Genomic DNA, 24,995 nt, shown 5'->3' on the forward strand with positions numbered 1-24,995 from the left:
AATGAGGCTCCACTAGAAGCCAAGGGAGCAGAGCTATGTGGTCAACCGTGAGAGATGGAAACAGATGGAGGAGAGGGAGGGGCCCTATCTGAGATATCATCACCAACCAGAGTAAAACTGAGACACAAATCCATATTTCACACCGCTGAGCCGTTTTTCCATACCGGCATGGAAGAATTCACTCAGTGATGCCAATTTATTAACTCAAAGAGGCTGGGAAAATATTGTGCATGTGTTTGGGTGAATATCGTGGGCCTTTCTTGACACTCGGTCTGATGACAGCTTGGTCAGCGTTATGATTTTTGACTGGAAAGCAACCACATAGCAACATCTTAATAACACTCAGAACACATTAGCAACTGCATAGCAACACCCTGGCAACCTCACACAACATCCGATCATTGTGCACTGAGTTTTGCACGAGCATTCCTCACAAAAATACAAAGATCTGTCATGAAACTCTAGCATGCGCAGGCTGATAGGTCCTTAATTCAATCTGCTTGCATATGGCAGAAATGTAGTTTTAATGAATATCAAGAATGATACTGTACTGTTTAGGATGCGACATGATAATTTATTTATGCGCAAGGAGGAAATTTATATTTAGCTTGTGACCCTGGACCACAAAACTAGTCACATGGGTCCATTTTTTTTTAATTGAGATGTAAACATCATCTGAAAGCTGAATAAATAATCTTTCCATTGATGTATGCTTTGTTAGCATATAGGACAATCTCAGAAAATCTGGAATCTGAGGGTGCAAAAAAATCAAAACATTGAGACAAATCGCCTTTAAAATGGTCCATTTATGTTCGCAATTGTGCTGCATTCACTTAAAAAAAATAAATGTTTTATATATTTAGGGAAGGACATTTACAAAATATCTTCATGGAACATGATCTTTACTTAATATACTAATGATTTTTGGCATAAAGGAAAAATCGATAATTTTGACCCATACAATGTATTGTTGGCTATTGCCACAAATATACCCGTGCGACTTGTGACTGGTTTTGTGATCCAGGGTCACATATAGACATCAACCTACAGAGAGAGAGAGAGAGAGAGAGAGAGAGAGAGAGAGAGAGAGAGAGAGAGAGAGAGAGAGAGAGAGAGAGAGAGAGAGAGAGAGAGTACAAAACAAAACATTTTATCATTCACACACACACAAATATTTCCACAGAGAGAAATAAGAAAGTTGAACATCTATCAGTTTGCCTTTGACTTGCAAAACTAAGCTATGCTATGATTTGCCAACTCTCACTCATTCAGCGTGAGACTCACTCACGCAATTGACACTTTTCACACGCTCTCACGTTTCACAACATCCATTTTCTCACGCAGAGAAAAATCGCGAAGAAGAGGACACTGACACCGACAGACAAGACGAGATAAGACAGATCGCTGGCGCCTCAGTTCAAGCGGCACGTGAACCGATCATCTCAGATTAGCTACTCTTACTCTTTACTAGTTAATAGTAAATAAACACGAATGAACAATAGGTATGTTGAAAGATACAATACAACTTACCGAAATGTATATGCCGCATAATATCGACCAATCAGTGTTTTTCACCCGAGGAAATGGCCAGTAAAGCACATTACATGGAAAACCATGACCATAGCACGTTAGTTGGCTAGAAAAATGTGGGTGACACTTTATTTTAAGGTGTCAGTATTACAGTGTAATTATACATTTAAGTAGCCTACGGAGTAATAATAATTAATGTACTTACTATAGGGTTAGGATGAAAGTTTGATTTAGGGTTAATTGCATGCAATTATGCATAATTTAGTTATTACCACAGTAATTACATGTAACATAACAATGACACTGTAAAATAGTGTTACCAAAATTTGCTAGTATTTTGCACCAATGCTATATTTTCTAAATGTCATAATCATTTGTTAACAAACAAGTATTCATTACTTCAATGAGCTCATTGTTTCTGCATTAAATTATTGCGTTGTTTAAATTAATACATTTTTAGCTAACTGTGAAATACTTAACATAGACAGTTAACTCTGATAACTGATCACTCTAAATTGTAATGTTGACTCCATGCACTTTCTGTAAAGCTGCTTTGAAATGATGTGTATTGTGAACAATTCTGTCTAACCAAATGTTTTGAATTGGCACTGAACAGCTCATATGTGTAATGGAGAATGACATTACTGAACTGTATCCTTTACTAGCTGGATCACTGCACTATGGAAAGTGCTGGATTTGCATGTGCTGTCATTGCACATTGTAACTGTCTAACTCCCACTACGAGCTAATTCATCCAAGCAGCAGAGCTCACAATGGTGCCACAGAAAAACCACATCAGATTGAAACGTCTGTTAAGATGCAGTGATGTGAAGGAGCCTCGCCGTGTCGATACGGAGACTCTGTTTTGAATTAAATGAAGCGAGTCTTTAGGCTTCTCATTTGAGTTCGGCCGTCAATTACAGCAAATGCAAAAAGAAAAGGTGCTTCATGTAAACTTTTTGTAAACAACATTTATTGTAAACATTTATTTTCTGTAAAACACTTTAAAAACATGCAACAGTTACAAATGCTGAAAAAAAAGAAAGTTGTTAAAGCAAAGTGGTTACAAACACTGAAAAAAATAAATGTAGTCTATATATAAACCACTGTACATATGTTTGGGGCGAGTAAGATTATTCAATGTTTTAGAAAGAAGTCTCTTATGCTCACCAAGGCTGCATGTATTTGATCAAAAATATTATTACAGTTTAAAATAACTCTTTTCAATTTGAATTTATTGTAAAATGTGATTTATTCCTGTGATGTAGAGCTGAATTTTCAGCATCATTATTCCAGTCTTCAGTGTCACATGATCCTTCAGAAGTCATTCTGATATGACGATTTGCTGCTCGAGAAACATTTCCGATTATCAATGTTGAAAAAAAGTGTGCTGCTTAATATGTTCGTAGAAACCATGATATATTTTTCTGTATTCTTTGATATATAAAAAGTTCAAAAGAACAGCATTTATTTGAAATAGAAATCTTTTGTAGCATTATAAATGTCTTTACTGTCACTTGATCAATTTAATGATCCACTAATTCTTCACAAACTGTCATGAAGTGTGTCTTTATTTAAAATAAATGTCACCTGGTTTGATATTTTGCATATAATGCAATGACTTTTTCATGCATCCACATCTGTAAAGTTTCCAAGTATGTTTATGATGAGTATCTGAACAGATGGCTGGGCAGTGTTGAGTGTTTTGTACATAGTCTTTTGTCCAGGTCCCCTCACATCATGCTGGGTAGGATGGCAGGCGACGGGTGGTATGGGTAGGGTAGGGTGGCGTGGCTGTGGAAGGCAGCTGTGGACGGCAGTGAATGGGAAGAATGACTATAGACCCCCAGAGCTCCTGGACTCTGAGGATACATGTCGAAATACTGATCAGAGGCAGGATTCTTGGAAAAATCCCAGTAGAGATTCTCCTCTGCAGTGCTAAACTTCTTCCCTTTTCTGCTCTTGCTGGACACTTTACGGTTGCGTGTCTGAATGCCTTCCTTCTTCATAGTCAGCGGTCTGTTCACCTGATGAGGATGATTGAAAATATTAAGCACAAAATTGCAGTTAAAGGTGCAGTATGTAATATTGACAGCTAGTGGTTGAAATGGGTACTGCAGTCCAAATTCTAAATATATTGGAGAGAGTTGTTTCCCCGGTTTCCAGATTGAGGACACACAACAGGAGCGAGCGCAGTAGTATGGAAGTATGGAAGGTGAAGAGACTTACACACTGTAAGCTGATGAGTTGATTTATCCGCATTTTAGTATACTCCCGTTCATAGAGATTTTCAGATGGATGCAGAGACTTTTTTAGGTCAGGTAGAATTTGCAATATCTGACATAGTTTGTTTGCTGGCTTCAATGGCTGCAATATGTTGTGTTTTCCTCCAACTGGAAACCCGGAGAGTTGAAATACTATTACAGTGGGCGGATCCACACGGATCAAACCAAAAACAGACTTTTCGACACGGAACGCACATTTCAAAGTAAAATAACTGGCTGTAGCATTGATTTTTAGGGAAACAAGTATGTGAACTTAGCATGTTTTGTAAATGTCTTCAAACACATTATGGTATTTGTATGCTTTAGTACAGTCAAAAAAATGACATACAGCACCTTTAGAGCTGCTATGTGTGATTGCTGTGCCATTAGATTTAATATGTAGTCTATTATCCCGCTTATTACATGGCTACCTTCCAGATAAATAATTTGATACAAAATACTGATTTAAAAAGGAGTTTATTGATTTAAAAACAATTGTATTGCTTCCGCTAAAGAAAATATAGTACGCTCCGTCTCTACGGTTAGAATCCTGTGTGTCCATAGCAACGCTCTGTTTTTCATGGCAACGGTGTGTTATACTTAGCAGCCAGCGGCTGTTATCAAGAATTATACCATGGTCTGGGTGAATACTCGATTCTGATTGGCTGCAGGGTGTCCATTAAAAAGTGATAATGTACACCTAGGAAAGGCGTCTCGTCAATTTGCCTGATGACAGTTCTAAATGATTGCGCTGGCTCAAACTCACTGATCAACTGCTGCGGTCGGGTCGCTGTGGCCACGTTGCTTGGCAACGCCTGTATACGGGAGATATTAAATAGTGCGCTCGACTTAATAAATAAAAACACTCACGATTTTTACTCTAAAACACATTAAAGTATTATTAATTGATTAAATATTTCTTTCTTTCGTAAGTGACCATGGTATAAGCGGGTTAATGCCCGACGAGGTGTCCATTGTCGGGTATTAATGGACTCCGCTGCGCGTCGGACGGTTCACGCCTCGCCGTCGTCCATCAATACCTGATAATGGACACCTCGTCGGGCATTAACCCTTACATAACAGACCGCATTCTACAACCAAGCCACGTAATAAATGGTACTATTGTAGGCTATCGCAAGTATTATTTTATTACCCGAACAACAGACCATATTAGTCATAAGATGATTATATCTGCCCTGGTTTATTACGTAATTTCATTTTTGTCAATTGCACTGTGTTGACAAAGATCGAGTTATCGGCGGGGAAAAGCATGTGATGTCATGTAGGCAACTGTCTGAATATTATTAAGTTGAAATAAACAATAGCAAACACTTGTAAAATTAAGCATATTAATTTAGTTGTAATTCCCCACTGCATGGTCAGCATTTATCTAACAGGGCTGGTGCCTATAGTACTGGATTATCACTGTGTAAGAATTGTAGTTAATTATGCAGCCTTTGAAATATTACCTTATTACAATAATTAAATAATTCTATTATTATTACATTTTATTTTATTTAGTTAATTAATTATAAATAATTCAATAATAATTCAATAATTGGCTACAATGATTACTGGTAGTTTGAATAGTTTGTGACAATTCATTTCTTATCTTCTGTCCAGGAAATGCTGTTAAGGATGACAGCCGCATTGACCGTGCAAAAAATTGGTGGGACATTTTTCCCACAGCTGGAAGCAGAAGACGGCACTGAAAAAAGCACAACAGGAGCACAACCTCCCTGAGCACTCACTCATCACAGACTGTCCAACTAGGTGGGGCTCAAGGCAAAAGATGATTGAGAGGGTCTTGGAGCATTTCTGATGTCCTATCAGATTCAGCAGACCGGAAAACACGGCATCTGGTTCCCTTCCTGGCAGGACCTGGATGCACTAGAGTCTGTAAACCTGGCATTGCGCCCTTTGCAGGAATTTACTGATGCTCTTTCCGGGGAAATCAGTCAGTGTTTCATATGTGAAACCCGTCCTTCATCTTTTAAAGACACTGGTTCTTGTAGAAAAGGAAGATGACACAGATTTAACCAAGTCCATTAAAGTGAAAATCCTGGATTACATGAATACAAAGTATGATGACCCAGGAACACAAGAACTTCTGGACATTGCATCCTTAATGGACCCCAGGTTCAAGGTCACCTACATCAGCAGTGAAAAAGCTGAGTATATCAAGAGCAGGATCATGTCAGAAATTAAAGACTCAGCACAGAAGGAGGGGACACCTTCTGAGAACACAGAGGCCCAGACCATGGAGCCACCCAGCGAAAAAAGGACAAAGCGATCATTGGGCAGTTTGCTCAAAACAAATCCAAGCCCCGCTCCAACAGCATCTTTCATGCATCTGGAGCAAGCTGTTGAAGCTCCCCATCATTCACAGTGAAGCAGACCCTTTGGCCTGGTGGAAACTCCACCAGGTCACCTACCCTAAGCTGACCAAACTTGCTCGGAAGTATCTTTGTATGTCTGCGACTAGTTCTCCCTCCGAGAGGCTCTTCAGTACTTCTGGGAATGTGGTAACATGTCAACGTACATGTTTGAAACCTAGCAAAGTTAACATGCTGGTTTTCTTGGCCAAGAACTTAACCAAGAGAGATAACCAAGGCAGTAACTTGTCCTTAGGGGCATATATTTGTTTGCTGGTTTTATGAGCCATTGCAGTTATTTTAAATGGTCATTTTTATTTCTATTTTTTTATTTGAGTATAAAAGTTATTTTCCCCACATTTGTTTTATTCAAAGAGAGATGTTTTTGTTGAGTTTGCAAGACAATATTTTAAAAGGAGCAGGGGAAATTGAACGTTAATTTCTTATAGTTATAATGCCTCATTTATGTGTAATTTGTTCAATAAAAGCATGTCAAAAATGATCTATTTGATTTCTTTATTCAGTGGGAATAGGCTATTCAATGTTTAGGTTCGCAAAGAACCTACACAAAGACATGGGGACAGTATAGCTAACATTCACATTTGAATATTTATTGCAAGTCATATCATCATCGCAATATTAAAGGGGGGGTGAAATGCTATTTCATGCATACTGAGTTTTTTACACTGTTAAAGAGTTAGACTCCCATGCTAAACATGGACAAAGTTTCAAAAATTAAGTTGTACGTTTGATGGAGTATTTCTGTACCAAAAATTGTCCTTCCGGGTTTGTCACAAGTTTCGGAAAGTTTTTTTCGAGTATGGGCATGTGTGACGTCAGATGGGGCGGAATTTCCTTATACGGTCCTAAGGGCACTTCTCCCGGAAGGGCGCGAGCGCACCCGTAGACCAGAGCGAGAGAGCGAAAGCATTACGCCCATCAAAGCGCTGTGCTCAGCTTTAGGGAAGTATTTGCCGGATTTGCAGATCTAATGCTTAAAGGAACACTCCACCCATTTGCATTAAGCTTTGCATTGTTAGAAACCCAGTCATACTATTGAACGGTCGTGCAACACTCTCTCATTTTCCCCTCAGACGGGAGAAATCCGTATTTACCTCTTACACTTCCTCCCACAATGACGCAAAAATCGTCATTTTGCGTCATTGTCGGAGGAAGCGTAAGAGGGGCGGATTTCTGTTGAGACTACAAGCACTAGTTCCCACCCTTTCAAACCCGCCCATAGGGGGTTGGACCTAATGCGCTAAGTAACAGACCTATCACAGATCAGTGCCAGTGCGTTTGATTTCCAATGCCATCCTCTTTTTCCCGGACATGTCCAGCCGTCGAGATCGTCCAAAATGTCCGGGATTCGGCTTTTGCTTTCTGCGGTCGCCATTCATTGTTTACATGCACACCTTTTGTTTCAATCTAGCTGAATTCATTCCGATTGGTGAATCTGAATGTAGTGTTTACATGAACGCTAAACAAGTGATCGGTTGATGTGCGTTTTAACATTGCTAAGAAAATTCCCGCTCCTCCGTGAGAGATGCGAGACCGGTGCGTTTCAGTAATGACGCCACCGGCCTCGCGCCGTTCTCCCGCGCCCCTCAGCCTCGTCCTGCTCGCCACAGTAAACATAATGAATGGCGACTGTAGAACGCAAAAGCCGAATCCCGGACATTTTGGGCAATCTCGAAATCCAGGGCAAACTCATCACGGAGACTCGCTAGTAGCTTAGCTTTGTTGTTTTCAACTGCCCTCTCTTACCGGTAGGCGTGGCTTGGGAGTGGCCTCCTAGGGCAGCGAAGCAAGTGCATTCTGGGAGTTGTTGTCTTTCATCCACATAAGCCAAAAATACATTTTCTGGCTTTTCTCAGTCTAGAAAGCTCCAAATTCAAAAATAATTTCACAATTCTTCTACATAAAGACCTATTTTAAATACACATTCATCTTTCCAGAGGTGAAGTATCCCTTTAAGGATGGAGCAGTCCCAATGATAAAGATTCACGGTCGTGCGTTGGAACCGCAGGCGGTGAGTAAAACTGCTTCAAATGTCTGTGTGTTGTTAGCTAATATGTTGAAATAAATGAATTATTTCATAATAAACCTAGGGGCCGTTCACACAAAGCGCGCTTCTTCATTGAAATGTGCTACTATTCCATTGTTTTTCTATGAAAATACTAGTCTGATGTGCAAAACTGTTCCGCTTGCTACTGCTAAGTCACATACAATAATCCATAAACCAATTCATGTCCTCATAAACCACGAGTAAACACACACAAATGATGTAAACCTCACGCATGACATGGTGTTATAAAAACACTGCGCTCAAGTTAAAATCATTTCTACTTTTAAAAAACTCTCGAGACCTTGTGTTTTCCCTCATTTCACTGCCCACCTCACGTTTTTCTAAGCAAAAACGCGTTCTGTATGTATGCTCGTGATTCTTTAGCTCCGCCCACACGGCACGCTTCCAGCCGCTCGTTTTTTTCCGGAAAGACTCGGTACAGCCTATCTTTCTTTTATAAATATAATAAAACTAAAGACTTTTTGGAGATATGAAGGATGTAATACTACTCTATAGGTACCCCAGATTAACATGAGATTCACTGAAACTGAGTGTTTCACCCCCCCTTTAAACAATGTTATCGCACATCGCAGCTTTTTTTTTTTTTTTTCACATCACAGCTTTTCCTCATATCGTGCAGCCCTAGTTGAAATTGGTGTAAAAAAATTAGTTGAAATGTTGACACATGATGTTTTGAAAGTGCCATAGAATTCCAGGAAGTATCTGACTAAGAATTCATTGTGTGGTTTTTTTTGTTTTAGCACTGGATCCCTAAAAAGAAGTTATGCAAATCAGGCAACGGCACAAATGCTGCCAAAAATGTACTGCTAGGTTTTAAGTGACAACACTAATTCGTCCACTAAAATTATACAAATCAGCCGAAAATTATACTAAATTAACCGAATAAGATTCTGTCATTTTAATACAAAAACAGCCAAGTAAAATGAGTGAAATTGCTCACATTGTGAAGCTTGAAATAGAGTCCGCAAGCGTTACACACGGGCTCTCCGCTGGCGTTGCGTCTCCACAGTGTGGTGGTGCTGGTCTGGCAGTTCGCACATTGAGTTCCTATTCGCTTACTGATGACCTACAGAAAGAGAGACGAAGGCTAGAGTCACTCTACGTCTTATAAACAGTGACAGAAAAGTGACAGTAATGTCACAAAAAGATTTCTATCTTAAATAAACACTGTTCTTTTTAACTTTCTATTCATCAAAGATTCCTGCAAAACAAATGTATCACAAAAGTATTAAGCAGCACAACTGTTGTCAACATTGATAATATTAGGAGCAAATCAGCATATTAGAATGATTTCTGAAGGATCATGTGACACTGAAGGCTGGAGTAATGATGCTGAAAATTCAGATTTGCATAACAGGAATAAATTACAGATTAGGATACAAAAGAGTTCTGTTTTCACAATGTTAAAGTTTTTAATGTACTTATGATCAAATAAATGTAGCCTTCTTTGTAACTTCTCTTGATTATCAGTGAACTGAGTATCAGTAAGGTGTACCAGTCTCTTTTTGGGGCGGATGAGAGGCCTGTTCTGTCTGTTCATCTTTTGGTACAGTCCGCAGGCATTGCAGAGGTAGTGGCCCGTTCCATCACGCCGCCACAGAGGGGTGGCAGTGGCCCCACAGTTCACACACTCACGCGTATCTGTCACCACAAAAGATTGGAGACTATTTAATTTGCAAATTTAACAAAAATACACAATGAAACGTACACTCTAAAGGTTCCAGTTAGAATGCTAACAGACTAATGTAATTCAAGAACCTGTTTAATTTCCACAAAGAACATTATTTTTTTTTAGTAAGACATCTATGTACTGGAGCTTTATTTATAGTTTTTAGTTATGTGACTGGCACAAAAAAACAGATGGGCAAAACATCTATAGAAATGCAGCACAGGCCTAACTTGAAACGTGTTGCATTCATTTTCTGGATTAGTTTCGTTAAATAAGGAGTATATTGAATTTGGTCCTGTAATTTCATCAACCATTTTTTTTATAATGATTTTCTATGGGAAAAGTGATGTACACTGAATTTGGTGTTTTAATATCACTCTCTTAGTACATTAGTACCTGGTAAAAAATAACCGTCAAAGTGGGCATTCATATAAGAATGTGACATCATGTGAAACTATGAGTAGATTTCAGAAACCAATGTGCTGATCTGAAGAACCTATAAGAACCTTATTTTTTAACACATTTTTACTAAAATACCAGAATTTGTATTATTATTATTTACTTTTTAAAATGTATTTATTTTATTTGTTGGGGTGGGAAAGTTCTAATCATTCGGTATTTTGTGTTGATCGTTTGGATGCTATTTTAGAGGTTCCTAATTTTGTTTTTTAAGTTTCGTACAATAAGTTTACATTAATCCAAAGTCAAAAAACACTTAAATTTTCTCATAATATACATTTGCAGCATCACCTCTTTTCTCAAAAGTGTCTAAAAACCGGTTTGATCAAGGATTCGGTCTTTCTAAACTCCTCCTTTCCGAGAGCCTACTCCGCTGTGATTGGTCAGATGGCTTAGTCTGTTGTGATTGGTCGACAGCTTAAGTGCGTCAAAGTAAACGCTCATTATCATATCTGAATTTTAGCTCTGGAGGATTCCTCAGCACTAGTTACAGTGATACGAACAGCAACGTCGGTTTTACCGTATCAATTCGAGCCGGAGTCCTCAATCATTGGAAGTGCAGAAAACTGCGTCTTCTCGACATGTCAAAAACACAAACCAAACTATTCCTGGCCTCAGCTACAACTACAGAGTATGAGGGTCAAAATAGACGTTGTTCATTGGCAGCCAAAGAAGACCACAGACATTATGCAAATTTGAAACAAACCTATGCATGTCTGAGAAGGAAGTAAGACTGGAATAACGACTTGATTCAGGAAGTTCAGAATCGATTCTTTCTTTTGGGAGATAATAACTCAATGTATCGTGAACTTTGAACTTTTACATTCAGCCATATTACACACAATCACATCATGAAAGGTTTGACTCTAGGACAACCCAGCCCACATTACCTGCCTGTTATGATACTTCCTCACCTAAAGGGGAGAATCTCATCTTGCTGCATAATTTCGGTGAGAAGGACGAGGGAGCGTAGAGAGCTGAACTGTTGTAATCTTGCGTGAAGCTCCCGTAGGGACTGATGTGGGCCAGTGACTGCGAGTGTGCTTTTGAGGAGTGTGTGTGAGCATACACACCGCTCACCGAAGGGTTTAGAGGGAACATCCCGCCAAATGCCTCACCTCCTCCAGGAGGACTCAATCTCTCTCCTTTCACACTCTCCTTCTGGTCCAGGACAGGGGAGGGAAGGGCCGAACGAGGCGGTCTGGAGGAGGTGAGGGGCGTGGAGACATGGAAGGATGGGGAGGACGTCTTGGAAAATGCACTGCCATGCCAGGACGACGAGGATGATGGGAAGAGGTTGCTTAGAGAGGATCCGTTTGAACCTTCAAGCCAGGACAGGTTGGCGAGGAATGGAGAGGAGTAAACGGGATATACTGAGGAAGAGAAGGAGGAATACTCAAAGAAAGCAACTGAAATCAGGAAAATGACAAGTATCTAGAGTTAAAAAGAGCGTTTTGATAGCACCACAGAGACACAGAATTTATACTTTTAAGGAGGACCATTAAATGACTTCTCTGCATATTAAACTGCATAAATGTAAACTGGAATGAGTTATTTAGTAAGAGTAGGAGAAAATATTTGGACATCAACTGTATCATTTACATTTCAAAAGTAACAGTTTAATGTAGATGAACTAGAAAATGTATTTATGTATTTTTTTGTACTCAACTTTTACTTAAAACAGCCAATGGCATTCATTTTAGTTTATCTGGTTAAATTAAAATAACTAACATCTGGTGCATCAAAGTTACTAAAGCACAAAAGCACAATTAAATCAGCAATAGTTTTAGTTTCACTAACTTTATGGCTAGATAATTTGACTTACTGACGCAGTCCCATACTTTCACATTTAATTTCTCTGTACTAGAGGGTCCTCTTTATTAGCCTGGCTCCGCCCTCCTGCATACTTCCGCTCAATTTTATTTCCCTTCAGTACTACGTCTGGGATTGTGGTGTATTCTTTGGTTTTCTCCGGCCAGTTTTTGGCAGCCCAATCAGCGAACAGAGGGAGTGTCAGAGAACGATGACGTTGATGTCGTGCGTTAGTTTGAGTTGTAGGGTTATGTCACGACCAAAGGTTAGCGATTGGTTATGGCAGATCCAGAGTGACTCTGGGCAGATCCAATAGTTATAAACTTCAACAGAGTACCCGCTTACAAGGAAGTTAACACTTGTCAGTGGAGAGAGGCCAGACTCTCTGCACAAATGAAATGTATGAGAGTCTGGTAGAACCAGGCTACCTCTTTATACTATTTATAAGCCTTTGGTTCTTATTATGTAAAACTTATCTAAAAGTTAAAAGTTAAAAGTTATCTAAAAATCATGGTATATGAATATGGTAATTTTTCAGTGCTACATTACAGTATACACTACTGTTCCAAAGTTTAGGGTCAGTAAGCTTTTTTTTTTTTAAGAAATTAATACTTTTATTTAGCAAGAATGCATTAAATTGATCAAAAGTGACAGTAAAGACATTTATAATGTTACAAAAGTTACAAAATAAATGCTCTTCTTTTGCAATTTCTATTTATCAACAAATATTGACCACAAAAATATTAAGTAGAACAACAGTTTTCAACTTTGATAATAATAAGAAACGTTTCTTGTGCAGCAAATCGGCATATTTCAATGATTTCTGAAGGATCATGTGACTTAAGACTAGAGTAATGATGCTGAAAATTCAGGAATAAAATAAATTTGAAAATATATTCAAACAGAAAACGGTAGGAAGTGTACTGTATATCAAAGTACCATGTGAATCTAGACCTGTACCATGATACTCCCACAATACTTTTTTGATGGTGCGCTGGGTCACTGACCTGGGCTGTGTTGAAAAGCTCCAGATGGGCGGCCGTGGATGGGGCTGGTGAACGCAGAGGGCAAGCCGCCGTGATCCGCATCAGCGCAGGGGAACATCGAGCTCTCCTCAGTGTGGACCAGATAGCTGGAGTCAGGAGGGTAAGTGGGCATCACCTCTGATGCCAACATGGAGGACGATACCCAGCGAGTCTGCTCAACGGAGCTCTCCATGTCTATCAGCAACACCTTTTGAAATGCATGAAAAGGAGATGATTAATCATGGAAAATGAACATGGACAATCTTGTGTATATAATAATAACATTTTCAATACATTTATATATTTTTATTGTTGAATTGGCATGTTAAAGTGTGGTGCAGTCCAGGAAATCATCCAAATTATGCCTTAATTGTGCCAAAAGACATCTCAATAGCATTACGTGTATTATTTAGCCTAATAGTTTTAATAATTGCAATAGAATATCATCAGTTTAAAGGCAATATAAAAATACATTTGAATACATTCTGAATGTGTTTGGGAATCAAACTGCAATCACAATAACATTTATTCTAATTTATTTATTTTCTATTATATTATTTATTTATTCTATGAACACAATTTAAAAAATATATATTTTAAGTCAGATTCTCACAAAATCCATGCTTTCAAAACAAACAAACCCTTCTACAGTATCTTTAATAGGTGATACTGCTGTAAAGTGCACAACACAAAACTCAACAGCAGTGTCAGTCACAACTTTCCATTTAACAGAAAATACATCTAGCATCAAATTACTCTAAAAACAAGATAAGCATCACTTGCATTGTTTGATTTGCTAATCTGGCTGTAGATATGGTAATGTAGATCATAATAAGGCATACCTGAGCTTATCAGTTCAGTCTGCAGAACAGGTGTCTGTGATGAAGGTGAGCACTGCTGATGGTCAGAACTTTATGTGTGAAGATTTCTGAGCTCTGGCATTGTGGGTGATTGAGGTTACACATGTGGATACGGTGGGTGGAGCCAAAGACAGGTCCACTTCAGCAAATGTGGTGCCTCATGAGTGCAAACGCACTCACAAAGTCTGGAAATATCCCACATAATTTGAAAATCTACTAAAAGTCTGCATTGCAAATTACAATAACAAATATGCAAAGCCAACAAAGAGCAAAAAGGCCAAGACCAACTTTCTCCTCTTCTGTGGAACAGTGTTTTTTGTCCATACAATGGAAATATGTGTATGTATATAACTAGTATGTTAAATATAAACTATTATGTATATGAACTATTTGTTTCCATTAATTGAAATAAAGCTGAAATCAAATAAAATGCAAATATAAGTTGAAAAAGTTAAACTTATTTCAGTTTGTTATTATTATTTTTTTATACATTCAAATTTTTGTTTAGTTTAAGTTGAAGCACTGCTATTAACTAAATTATTAACTGGAAATAAATAAAAACAAACCTAAATAGCAATATTAAATAATAATAATAATAAATAACATGAAAAAATTAATAACAATTAAAAATGTATCTAAAATGAACATAACCCAATTCAAAAATAAAATACATATATACAGAAAGTACAAAAGTATAAAGAAATAACCCCAAAATGAAAATTCTGTCATCATTTACTCTATTACCCCAATGCAGTTTCAAACCTGTATGACTGACTTTCTTCTGTTAAACACAAAAGATATTCTGAAAAATGTTGGCATCCAAACAACACTGGAGACCATTAACTTTCATTGTATGAACAAAAAAAACACTGTTTCACAGAGGAGTGAAACTCATAGTTTTGGAACAACATGATAGTGAGTAAATGATGTTTTTTTTGAGAGAATTTTAACTAAACTTACTATAAGCTCTATGAATTTTAACCAACTTAAAAAAAGCCAAGCAAGTGAAGGAACAAAAGGGAAAGTGGAGCCAATAAAAGATGCAAAGCACAGCTTAATATGTAACACAAGAGGACAGTTGAGCTGATTGCACAAATGCAAATAGAGACAAATGCTGCAATCATTCTAAAGATGCCCAGCCTGGCCACATGCACACAGAGCAGGGCTGTGGAAGTCATTTGTTAATCAAAGCGAACCGTTTTCTTTCCTTTTGTTCCTTCGGTTTGAGGGAAAATTAAAGTGGTCAATCATGCTGTGTGTTCAAGAGTCTGTCATTTAACGAAAAAAAATGTCAAGTATAACAGACTACAACAGAATAAAAAAAGATGACAGATGTGCCCCACTTACATTTTGTTCTGGTTTAGTTTATTTACCCTAACGGTAATGTAGATTCCATGTTCATTTCACATTACAGTTACACTATTTGCATTCACATTTGAGGGAGATGTTGTGTGATGTTGTATTTGCACGAGTGATTTACGGCTATGACTGTGTTAGTGGTTCAAAACAATTAAGAAAAATCTATAAAACAACGATAAGACTGCTTATAGCACTTTTAATAGAAACTAGGTGTTTGCATGTTCACTGATAAGGCTAGTTTCCTCCACAGCTTTTCAACAATGTAATGATCGTTTAAAAGGTAGAATGGTTCTTTATTAATATTAACGGTATTAACAAGGGTTAAAACGTTTGGAGAAGGTATGATTTTTAATGTTTTTGAAAGAAGTCTCTTCCGCTCAGCAAATTTATATTCTGCTCATTTATTTGATCAAAAATACAGTAAAAACAGTAATATTGTGAAATATTATTACAATTTAAAATGCAATTTATTCCTGTGATCAAAGCTGAATTTTCAGCATCATTCCTCCAGTCTTCAGTGTCACATGATCCTGCAGAAATCATTCTAATATGATGATTTGCTGCTCAAGAAAGACTTTCACTTTTGATTCATTTAATGCATCCTGAATTAAAGTATAATTTCTTTTCTTTTCTTTCTTTTTTTTTTAAATCTCACTGACCCCAAACTTTTGAATGATAGTGTGTTACCTGCTGATTTGTCCTTTTTGCTCTAAACTGCATGACCAGACCTGTTCTAGTACATCCGTTTCTATCTGATCACTGTATAAAGTTGTGCCTAACTGAATAAAAACCCAGATCAGTTCATTTACACTGGCTGGTGTTAAATGATAAGGTTAATAGTTGTTGAGCAAGAAGGAAGGAGGTTTTTTTTTTCCATTTTCATTTTACAGTTCCACTGAAGTGGAGTGAGTAATACAGCTTGAGATGCAATCAATTCAAATAAGCTACTCCTATAATGTGTATAGTAAAATGTGCCGTACAAATTTAAACAGAAATACTTCATGAAATTTACACACGCCACTTGAAATTCACTAAAAGTATATTTAAAAAACTACAATATTATATAGCCTATTTCTGTATATTCTAATAAATACTTTGAACGTTTTATTTCTTTTTTCATCGTCCTTAAATGAGCATGACTTAATGGGCCACTTCCTGGTTTGAAAGAGTACAAACCCCTAGATTTCATAAACAACTCCACGCGTGCCTTTGGATCCGACTCGGGTCCACCAAGCTCTCGTGTAAGGGTCGATCCACTGTGAATTCGTGAGGCGGTTGCATGCGCTGTCTGGAGTGCTTTCCTCCACGCTGTGGGATGGGGAGCTCTGAATGATGAGCCGGGAGAGGGTCCGTGAAAAAATACGGATGGAGCAAAGCCTGAGGAAACAGACGGGGCATTATTAGTGTCATTGGAGTTACATGACTGACTGAATCAATCTGTACAAAACTTCAGATGCGCACCTGACTAGCACTGATCCTCTGCTTGGACGGATAGACGAGGAACTTCTTCAGGAGGTCCACAGCTTGTGGTGACGTGTCAGGTACAATTTCCTCCAAAGGAATCGGTGGGTTTTCTTTAAATGTGATCTTATTGTAGTCTGGAAGGTCTGTTATTTCCTAGATTTGGTACATTAAACACAAAACCTTTAGGAGAACGGTTGTGCATCAGGGGTCTCATTTATAAAACTGTGCGTAGGAACCTTACTAAAAGTGTACATGCGCCCGAAAGCCAAAAATGGCGTACGCAAAAAAATATTCGGATTTATAAAACCGTTCGTACGCCAGAACCTGCGCAGAATTCACTTTATAAATCCGAGGCAGCGGAAGATTGTGCGATTCTCCTCCCCAAAATAACCATATATGGAGCTTACAACGCCTAGTTTTACTATGCAGATCCTCATCTGCATATCATTTGCATATGATTATTCATCCACGTGATAACGTTTAATGGTACAAGATACATTACATTAATAAAAATCAAGTAGTTGCCTATCCTTGCCTTGTTTTTGAATACATAAATCAAATAGTGTAAAAATACATTGCAGAGAAAGTTTTTCTCAATCTTTTCCACTGGCCGAATTGTATTTTTAATTGATATTTTTAATGGAAACAGATAGGCCTTGGGCATTATTTGCACGAAACTATTTTCTCAGACAATCTGGTGGTATTATCATGATAAGCAGTTATCTCTGTGGTTAAAACATTAAAACACAGCATGCCAGAGGAAAAGTGTTCAAAAACACTGCATCCACAACAAATATTTCTATTGACTGAATTTGAATATAAAAATGTTGTAACTTCTCAGTAATGATTTCATGTTTAAGCGCTTAACTCCATTAATTTGAATGGCATATTTAATCTAAATGTTTATATCAGAAGTAAAACATAGTTTAAATCATTATTTTATTTATTTGCGTCAGTTTCACAAAACGGCCCAACGCGCTCGCTGGCGCGGACATTTAAGAAGGGATGGATATTTGCTTCAAGTGACAGGCTTGGTGAGTGAAATTATATTTGTATTATCTTTCTGTATATGTTAAATTTTCTTTAGATTTTGTGTCTAAAAGTGACCAAAAAGACACTTAACTCCAGCTCACCATCGGTGTCGCCAATTCAATTGTCTCCAGAATGTGCGTACGCACAGCTCAAAGTTTGCTTAAAGGTGCGCACATTCTCCCGTCAAGTTTGTTTTTTTATAGATCACAACATTTGCGTGGGAACTGGCGTACGCACGTTTCCAGCCCCGTTTTGTTTGTACGCACGCTTTATAAATGAGACCCCAGGTCATTCTAAACAGGCGTAGTGGACATGAAGTGAGAGCTCACGGGCCAGACTTTCTGGTTGGGAGTTCCCAGCACTCGGAGCACACAGCACAACTGCTCAATGTCATTCTCTCCGGGGAAAAGTGGAGAGTTATTCAACAGCTCCCCGAAAATGCAGCCTACTGCCCTGAAACAAGCCAGAGGACAGACACTGACACCAGCTGGATGTAGGATGAGCACTACTGCCATCTGGTGAAGCTTGAGGCAAGACAGAATTCTCAACAACAAAAAAAGACTTATTAGTAGGAAATATTTGCTTTTATAAGAATACGCAATGGTAATGCATTATGAAATCTGACATTAGACACAAATGTAAACTATACATTTCACATTTACAGACTCAAGAATTGCATAAGGATATTCAAACAAACTGTTTTCAAAAAATCAATACAGTGATTTTTAATAACATTCTAAAACATCCAGGTAATAAAAAGTCATGAATTTACATACAAATAACACACTAGATAATTTTACAGTAATTATACCCGATTATAAAAAGGATAGAAATAGATAGAACTGATAAATACTAATCCTTGCTATAATAAAAATATTAGAAAACGTATAGCTTGAATGACTGTTATTAGTAACAATTGATTTACTCAGTATTTTTTGTAATTTAGGAAATCTCCAGGGTTCCTGAAGGCAGCATGAAATAGAAACTTTTCTCCACTATGGACCCTTTTGCATTTCCGGGGTTCTCAGTTCTAAGTCATCATTGTTGGGTAAACTTCTATGGCGGTGAATAAGAGACAACAGCAAATCTAAATTTTTGTATTTCCATTTGGTCCAATAGCAAAAGAAAAATCTGTAATAGTTTCCACAACTTTCCAAAAGAGGGAAAAATACAGAGAGATTGATTAGGTTGGTCAGAAGTGAGAAAGATGTGTAATCTGCAGTCACTCCCTCAAGTCGTTGTATTAATTAGACACACTCATGCAGCAGCGGTAGTTTTAGTTTTAATTAAATAGTAAGGTAATATAGCACAAAGTATAGTGTTATAAATGTAAAAGTATAGTGTTATAAAGTACAGTGTTATAAACCCTCGCAGCAGCACTAATTATTATTTTTTTTTTCATTTACTGACAAGGTAATATAACCCAATATAGAGCGTTATAAAAGTATAAATTACTTTTTTTTTTTTTTTTTTTATGAAAATATGAAAACCGGTCATCACAGTCAGTGAAAAGGATCCATTGTTACATACATCTGAGTGCAACGGCTTCTCTAACAAGAAAAAAAAAATGTAGGGGGGGCACGGTCAATGTTTATTAATTATAATAAACTCCAATCAGCTCATATCAAATGTAAATTGTAGATTAATGTCGATTTTGCGAATAAACTGAGAATATCATTCTAAAAATTCTTACCAGAGATCAACTCCTTCATCATATTTTCTGGCACCATACAAAAGTTCTGGTGCTCTGTACCATCTGAAACACAGCACAGCAAATATTTTTAGCCATATGATCATCTTAAAATTAAAATTCAGTCATCATTTACCCTGGTTTTGTTCTAATGCTGTATGCATTTCTCTTTTTGGGACCACAAAGGGAGAAATTTAAAAAAATAATATCGCGCTCGTCCATATAATGGAAGTGAATAGAGTCCTGTATCAAGCTTTTAAAAAAGGATGTAGAAGCATCACAGAATGATCCCATGTGACGTGCCGTATATATCCCAAGGGTTCTGGGGGTATAAGATAGGGTTTAGTAAAAACAAACAGAAATTCAATGTATTTTTTAACGAAAATCCTGACCTTGTCCATTGGTCTTCTGCGCAGGGTGTACGTTCCTGACACATTAATTAGCACAGCAGTTCACTCCGACTCACCCAGAAAAATCAAGATTAATACAAACGCTACATGTAAAATCTCCAGACCGGGATGTTGGTAGTCAGATGACAGTCAGAATGACAGTAGACAAATGTGAATCCGATAACATCTTGTTGCGACAAACACAATGGATATATTCACATCTGAGAAGAAAGTACATAGATTGTATGTATTACATGTAGCGTTTGTATTTAGCTTGATTTCTCACGGCTTGCCGCTTGTGTGCGTCGGAGTGAACAGCGGCGCTAATAAAGTGTCATCATGAACGCGTTCCATGCACACAAGACTAGCGGTCAAGGTCAGGATTTTTGTTAAATAATACATTCAATTTCAGCTTGACACCAAACCCTATCGTATTCCTCCAGAACACTCGAGATATGAGACGTGTGTGTCACATGGGATCATTCTGTGATACTTGTATGTGTGAGCAAGACTTTTGTGGTCTGAAAAAGAAAGGGCATTCGGTATTAGAACAACACCAAAGTGAGTAAATGATGAGTTAACTTTCATTTTAGGCCGAACAAACCCTTTAAGTACACTATCACCTGGTGGCCACTTGGTGACTGTACAGACGGTCTCCTTCATTTGAAAAGAGCCTCGCCAGACCAAAGTCAGCGATCTTCAGGTGACCCGTTGAGCTGATTAGAAGATTTGCAGGCTTCAGATCCTGCACACAAAAAAAAAACATTCAGAGCACGGATAAAAAAGGAACATGTAAAGCACGGCACAGATTTATCTGGGGACACATCTAATGATAAAAGGACCACAGTTTCACCCTGTGCATGATAGAGTTCTCGTGGCAGAAAGCCACTCCTTTCAGCAGCATCATCATGTAACCTTTGACCTGGGATGCGGTGAGAGGACGCTGGGAATTCCGAATGACTTCTGACAGATCAGATAACATGTACTCAAACACCAGGACAAAGCCTGTGCCGTGAGGGAAGACATCCTTCAGCTTCACCACCTATAGAGATGGGTAAAAGAAATAAAAGTATGTCAAGATCAAATGATGAAAATATAACTTATTGTGTATATCCAAATCATCATAGAATGGAAGCCCATTTCCGCCACAAAAAAAAAGTATTTTGACGAGATTAAATTTAAGATGAAAGTCACAATAATGACAAAAAAAGTTCTAAATATATGGATATTTTTCTTACAAAAATGCATCACTTCGCTTCAGAAAGCCTTTATCATAACCCTCTGGAGCCATATGGATAACTTTTATGATGGATGGATGCGCTTTTTTGGAGCTTTAAAAACTCATTGTAAAATCCCAAATCCCATTATAAAGCTTGAAAGCTTTATATAATTCCGATTGTGTTTGGCTGAAAGAAGAAAGTCATATACACCAAGGATGGCTTGAGGGTGAGTAAATTATGGGATAATTTTCATTTCTGGGTGAACTCTTTAATCTGGTAAATATGACTTTTTATGTCATGACTTAAAATGTCCTCATTTCAATTTATCTCATAATTTCAAACCTTTGTCATAATTATGACTTTCATCTCAAAAATGACTCTCTCATCAATTAGTATGTCTTAATTTCGACTTATCATTGTCAATTTTGACTTTCAACTCATAAATATGACTTAGTGTGTCATCATTTCATGTCATAAATATGATTACAAAAGCATTTTGCGAGCTGCAAAAGAGATCATCTTCATTACACAAGTCTCCAGTGATCAGTGTGCCTGTCTCACTCACATATTGGTTGTCCTCAATCTCTTGCAGGGCTTTGATTTCTCTCAGGGCCTGGTTTGGAATACCATCTTCAAGTTTTCGCAAAGCGACTTTTTTCAAAGCCACGGTCTCTCCTGTCTGAAAACATCAACAGATAAAGCAAGCAGACAGAGGCATGTAGTGAGATACAGAGTTATTATCCTTCACACAGGATGAATGCAGGTGTAGACGGTCTTACCTCGATGTGTTTGGCTTTGAAAACAATCCCGTGAGCGCCTTCCCCAATCCGACCCAGAATACTGTACTGATCCATTCCACTGCTGGACAACTAGCCGGCTAGCAAAGCAGAAATGTACCTTTGTTTTCCATTCACACACTGGCAAATATTCAGCAACGTAACAGAGCAAAATAATAACTGAATGGAAACAATAGCGAGATCACTGATCTATATAATGTCATTCTATATCGATCAGTGAGCGAGATTGATCATCTGTGGTAGAATCCGACGACGCTCCGCTGCAGCTGATGGCAGTTGCTATGGATATCGTTTCTGTACGGCAAGCTAGCGAAGACAAAAATCTTATTAGAACGACCACTTATTCTTACAAACCACGCAAATAAAAGCGGACTAAAAATAATCTTCCAGCTAAAAACGAACAAATAATAAAAAGAAAATTGTTTTAATTGAATTTAAATTTCGAGGCACGTGGCACAATTTTTAGCGCAAGTATGGATGAACAAATCAGAATTGATTGCGCTTACGGTACAAATATAACGTTATTCAGGCTAATTTGATAGATTTCTTGAGTTGATTTACATTCGTATGCCAGGTGCCAGTATTTTGAAAGTAACACAAAAGATTATGATTTTGTATCGTACAAATGGCTCCAGGGTAATGAGTAGCATATCGTAAATATATATACATTTCCCGTAAAAACGTGACTAAAAGCTGATTGGAAGTTTAAACTATTGCTGTCAAATTTGATTTATTTGCTACCTAACATAAGTGGGGTTTTTTTACATAATATTTGAATATATTTATATATTTTGTGTGTGCGCGTCTGTATTAAATACACACAACTTATGTAAACAAAACCTTTTTTTGTGATCTGTGATTTGTTAGCACAGTTTAAACCCAATTTTGTCCAACAATTCTCTAAATACATGCTGTACACTCATGACTCAAAGTCTTAAGCAAAATACATGTCAAAACATATTTGAGGTCAAATACAGTACATTTTCAATACAAAAACAAAAATCACTTGAGTAAAATCGATGTTAAAATCCCAAAGCCACTTTTCTTCTTTTTCCTGATTCATATAATCTTTAATCTCTTGGTGGTCATCTATATTTCTTGTACATAACATTTATTAAACCAAGACAATAAGACACAATTAGCAACACAAATGACAAAAACGCTAAATTAACAGCAGGCAAAACAAGACGAATGAACACAGAGACAGAATTCCATTACTTTTATATGTCAAGACACAAAAGCAATCAATAGATGACAACATGTAAAAACATTTTGTTACAGATAATTATATAAAAAAAGGCAAAGAGATTTTTCGTTTTACGTCTTGCTACGTGAAAGAACTAATTTACAACGGAGTTCAAACTCTGGCTAAACCAACAATCCATTTTTTTCCAACTAGAAACAGGAACAAACTGTTTCTACCTTCCATTAAAAAAAAAAAAAAAACAAGTCATCAAAACCTCTCCTTAATTTCCACCTATTTAGCATTTACACAGGCCTGCGTCCCTAAACATCATCTCCAAAATCCCAAACAGTCCGCAAAGAATGAAAATGGTTCAAACTTTTGCTGCACAGCTTGAGAATCCCAATTCATATCCATCAACTCACAAAACCAAGCATATAAAAGAAATGTGAGATTCAGAAAAGCAAATTTACAGGAAATGTAGACTATTGACAAGAGGGGGGAGGTTTTTTTTTTCTGCAGCAGGATCCTATAAATGCCAAAAAATAAAAATGCTGAGAGGAAAAAAGGGTGGAGGAAGCATCAAAGTTGTCAAAAGTGGGTCATTGTCCAGAACAAATACATATATTTTACACTACAATTCCCAAAATAAAGATTAATGACATGAACATGTGATGCGAAACACTATGGCTCTTAGACAAGCCGCCATGTGTCAAATCCATAAGCATGGAGACTGCAGGAATGAGTGGTGAACATGTTGAGGAGAGGTGAGGTTTAAAACTGCCCTGAAGCACACAATGAGGAAAAACCTTTCTTAAAAAAAATTACAAAAATAAACCACACACAAAGAACTCCTGAATCAATCATTTACTATTTTTGGGGATTTTTTTTCTCTCTCTTTATACAAGATCTGGTTGACGCAATGCAAAAGTAGTATGCTTTTCATCTACATAGATTGAAGTCCTTTTAGTCTTCAGCGTTGCAGTCTTCAATTGTCCCTCACAGCAAATGTATGAACACACAGTGATGAAAAACAGGCTACTGAACTCGAAGTGAACGAATAATTACAGATTCTCCGAATGAACTGAGTCTTTTCCCTCACAAGCATCACCAAGTGCTGATAGTTTTCATTTTATTTTGATGTTTCCCCTGCGCCGTTTTGTCGTCCGCACTCCCTCTTCCGTATATCAGTCTCCTTTCAGCACGTTTGAAGCATACAGACTTGGCCAAGTAATGAAATCATCGACAAACTGACAAGAGCAAAGTTATTTTTCTGTTTATCTATTGCTTGTATTGAAATAAGCTTAAAAAATAAATGAATACCAAGGGAGGAAAACAAAGATTGAATATCTGATTATACAGTTATAATGAGACTGAACGCTGCCATTGGAATCTCTTTACACAAAATTGTCAGGAGAGCAAATTATGTGCTTTTGAGGAGGAACATTTATGTGGTTTTTTAAAAATACAGTTGGAAATAAGGCGTCCATGGCACCAAAATGTCCAGTGATGGGAGCAGATTTCTCAAAAATGGAAACAAACTGTTTTCCTTTTTTTTGGCTGCAGTTTCCTTCCATTTCGTTGCAGAGGATGGAATGGTGTGAGAAGTGGAAGCAGGAAGGTCATTCAGCAGGAAGTGGATTTCAGTCATGGTTCTGCACATAATGAGGGCGGAGTCAGGGGTCACGGTGAGCTCTCACTGGTCAGATCTGGCCTTCTTTGGACCAGCGCCTTTCCTGCAAAGGACAAAGAAATGATCCGTTTCAATAAAACGCATC

At 37.6% G+C, this 24,995-nt stretch overlaps 3 protein-coding genes across 4 annotated transcripts in view; all 3 read right to left on the minus strand.

Moving 5' to 3' along the window:
- Positions 1–2,483: 2,483 nt before the first annotated feature.
- Positions 2,484–14,160, minus strand: gata1b (GATA binding protein 1b). Its single transcript, XM_081349867.1, has 6 exons — positions 14,066–14,160; positions 13,206–13,431; positions 11,301–11,759; positions 9,754–9,899; positions 9,199–9,324; positions 2,484–3,557 (listed from the first exon to the last, which is right to left on the minus strand). Exons 2-6 carry the CDS (start codon positions 13,414–13,416, stop codon positions 3,264–3,266), a joined length of 1,236 nt encoding a protein of 411 aa, XP_081205993.1. The 5' UTR covers positions 13,417–13,431; positions 14,066–14,160; the 3' UTR covers positions 2,484–3,263.
- A 1,670-nt stretch (positions 14,161–15,830) lies between these two features.
- On the minus strand, positions 15,831–22,566 carry cdk20 (cyclin dependent kinase 20). Its single transcript, XM_081349015.1, has 8 exons — positions 22,017–22,566; positions 21,803–21,916; positions 20,871–21,059; positions 20,641–20,762; positions 19,632–19,694; positions 18,268–18,391; positions 16,904–17,059; positions 15,831–16,819 (listed from the first exon to the last, which is right to left on the minus strand). Exons 1-8 carry the CDS (start codon positions 22,089–22,091, stop codon positions 16,628–16,630), a joined length of 1,035 nt encoding a protein of 344 aa, XP_081205141.1. The 5' UTR covers positions 22,092–22,566; the 3' UTR covers positions 15,831–16,627.
- Positions 22,567–23,238: 672 nt separating this feature from the next.
- hcfc1b (host cell factor C1b) overlaps positions 23,239–24,995 on the minus strand; it is a 29,894-nt gene continuing 28,137 nt past the window's right edge. For both annotated transcript variants that reach the window (XM_081349956.1, XM_081349955.1), the window contains exon 28: positions 23,239–24,953. In XM_081349956.1, the coding sequence (XP_081206082.1) occupies positions 24,914–24,953 (40 nt within the window). In that variant the 3' untranslated portion in view covers positions 23,239–24,913. The remainder of the gene's footprint in view (positions 24,954–24,995) is intronic.

This window comes from Scardinius erythrophthalmus (genome assembly GCF_964197995.2).
Source record: "Scardinius erythrophthalmus genome assembly, chromosome: 20".
Taxonomy (NCBI): domain Eukaryota; kingdom Metazoa; phylum Chordata; class Actinopteri; order Cypriniformes; family Leuciscidae; genus Scardinius; species Scardinius erythrophthalmus.

Bases quoted from the DNA above. Each gene is read 5' to 3' on its own strand.
- gata1b (XM_081349867.1), bottom strand. From the start codon at position 13,416: ATGGAGAGCTCCGTTGAGCAGACTCGCTGGGTATCGTCCTCCATGTTG. The intron at 11,760-13,205 runs GTCAGTGACCCA...TCTCTTCCTCAG, and splicing joins AGCTTTTCAACACAGCCCAG to TATATCCCGTTTACTCCTCT. The intron at 3,558-9,198 runs GTGAGCAATTTC...CATCCTCATCAG, and splicing joins TCTATTTCAAGCTTCACAAT to GTGAACAGACCGCTGACTAT.
- cdk20 (XM_081349015.1), bottom strand. From the start codon at position 22,091: ATGGATCAGTACAGTATTCTGGGTCGGATTGGGGAAGGCGCTCACGGG. The intron at 21,060-21,802 runs GTGAGTGAGACA...CCATCTCTATAG, and splicing joins AGATTGAGGACAACCAATAT to GTGGTGAAGCTGAAGGATGT. The intron at 17,060-18,267 runs GTGAGCTCTCAC...TACCAAATCTAG, and splicing joins CCAACCAGAAAGTCTGGCCC to GAAATAACAGACCTTCCAGA.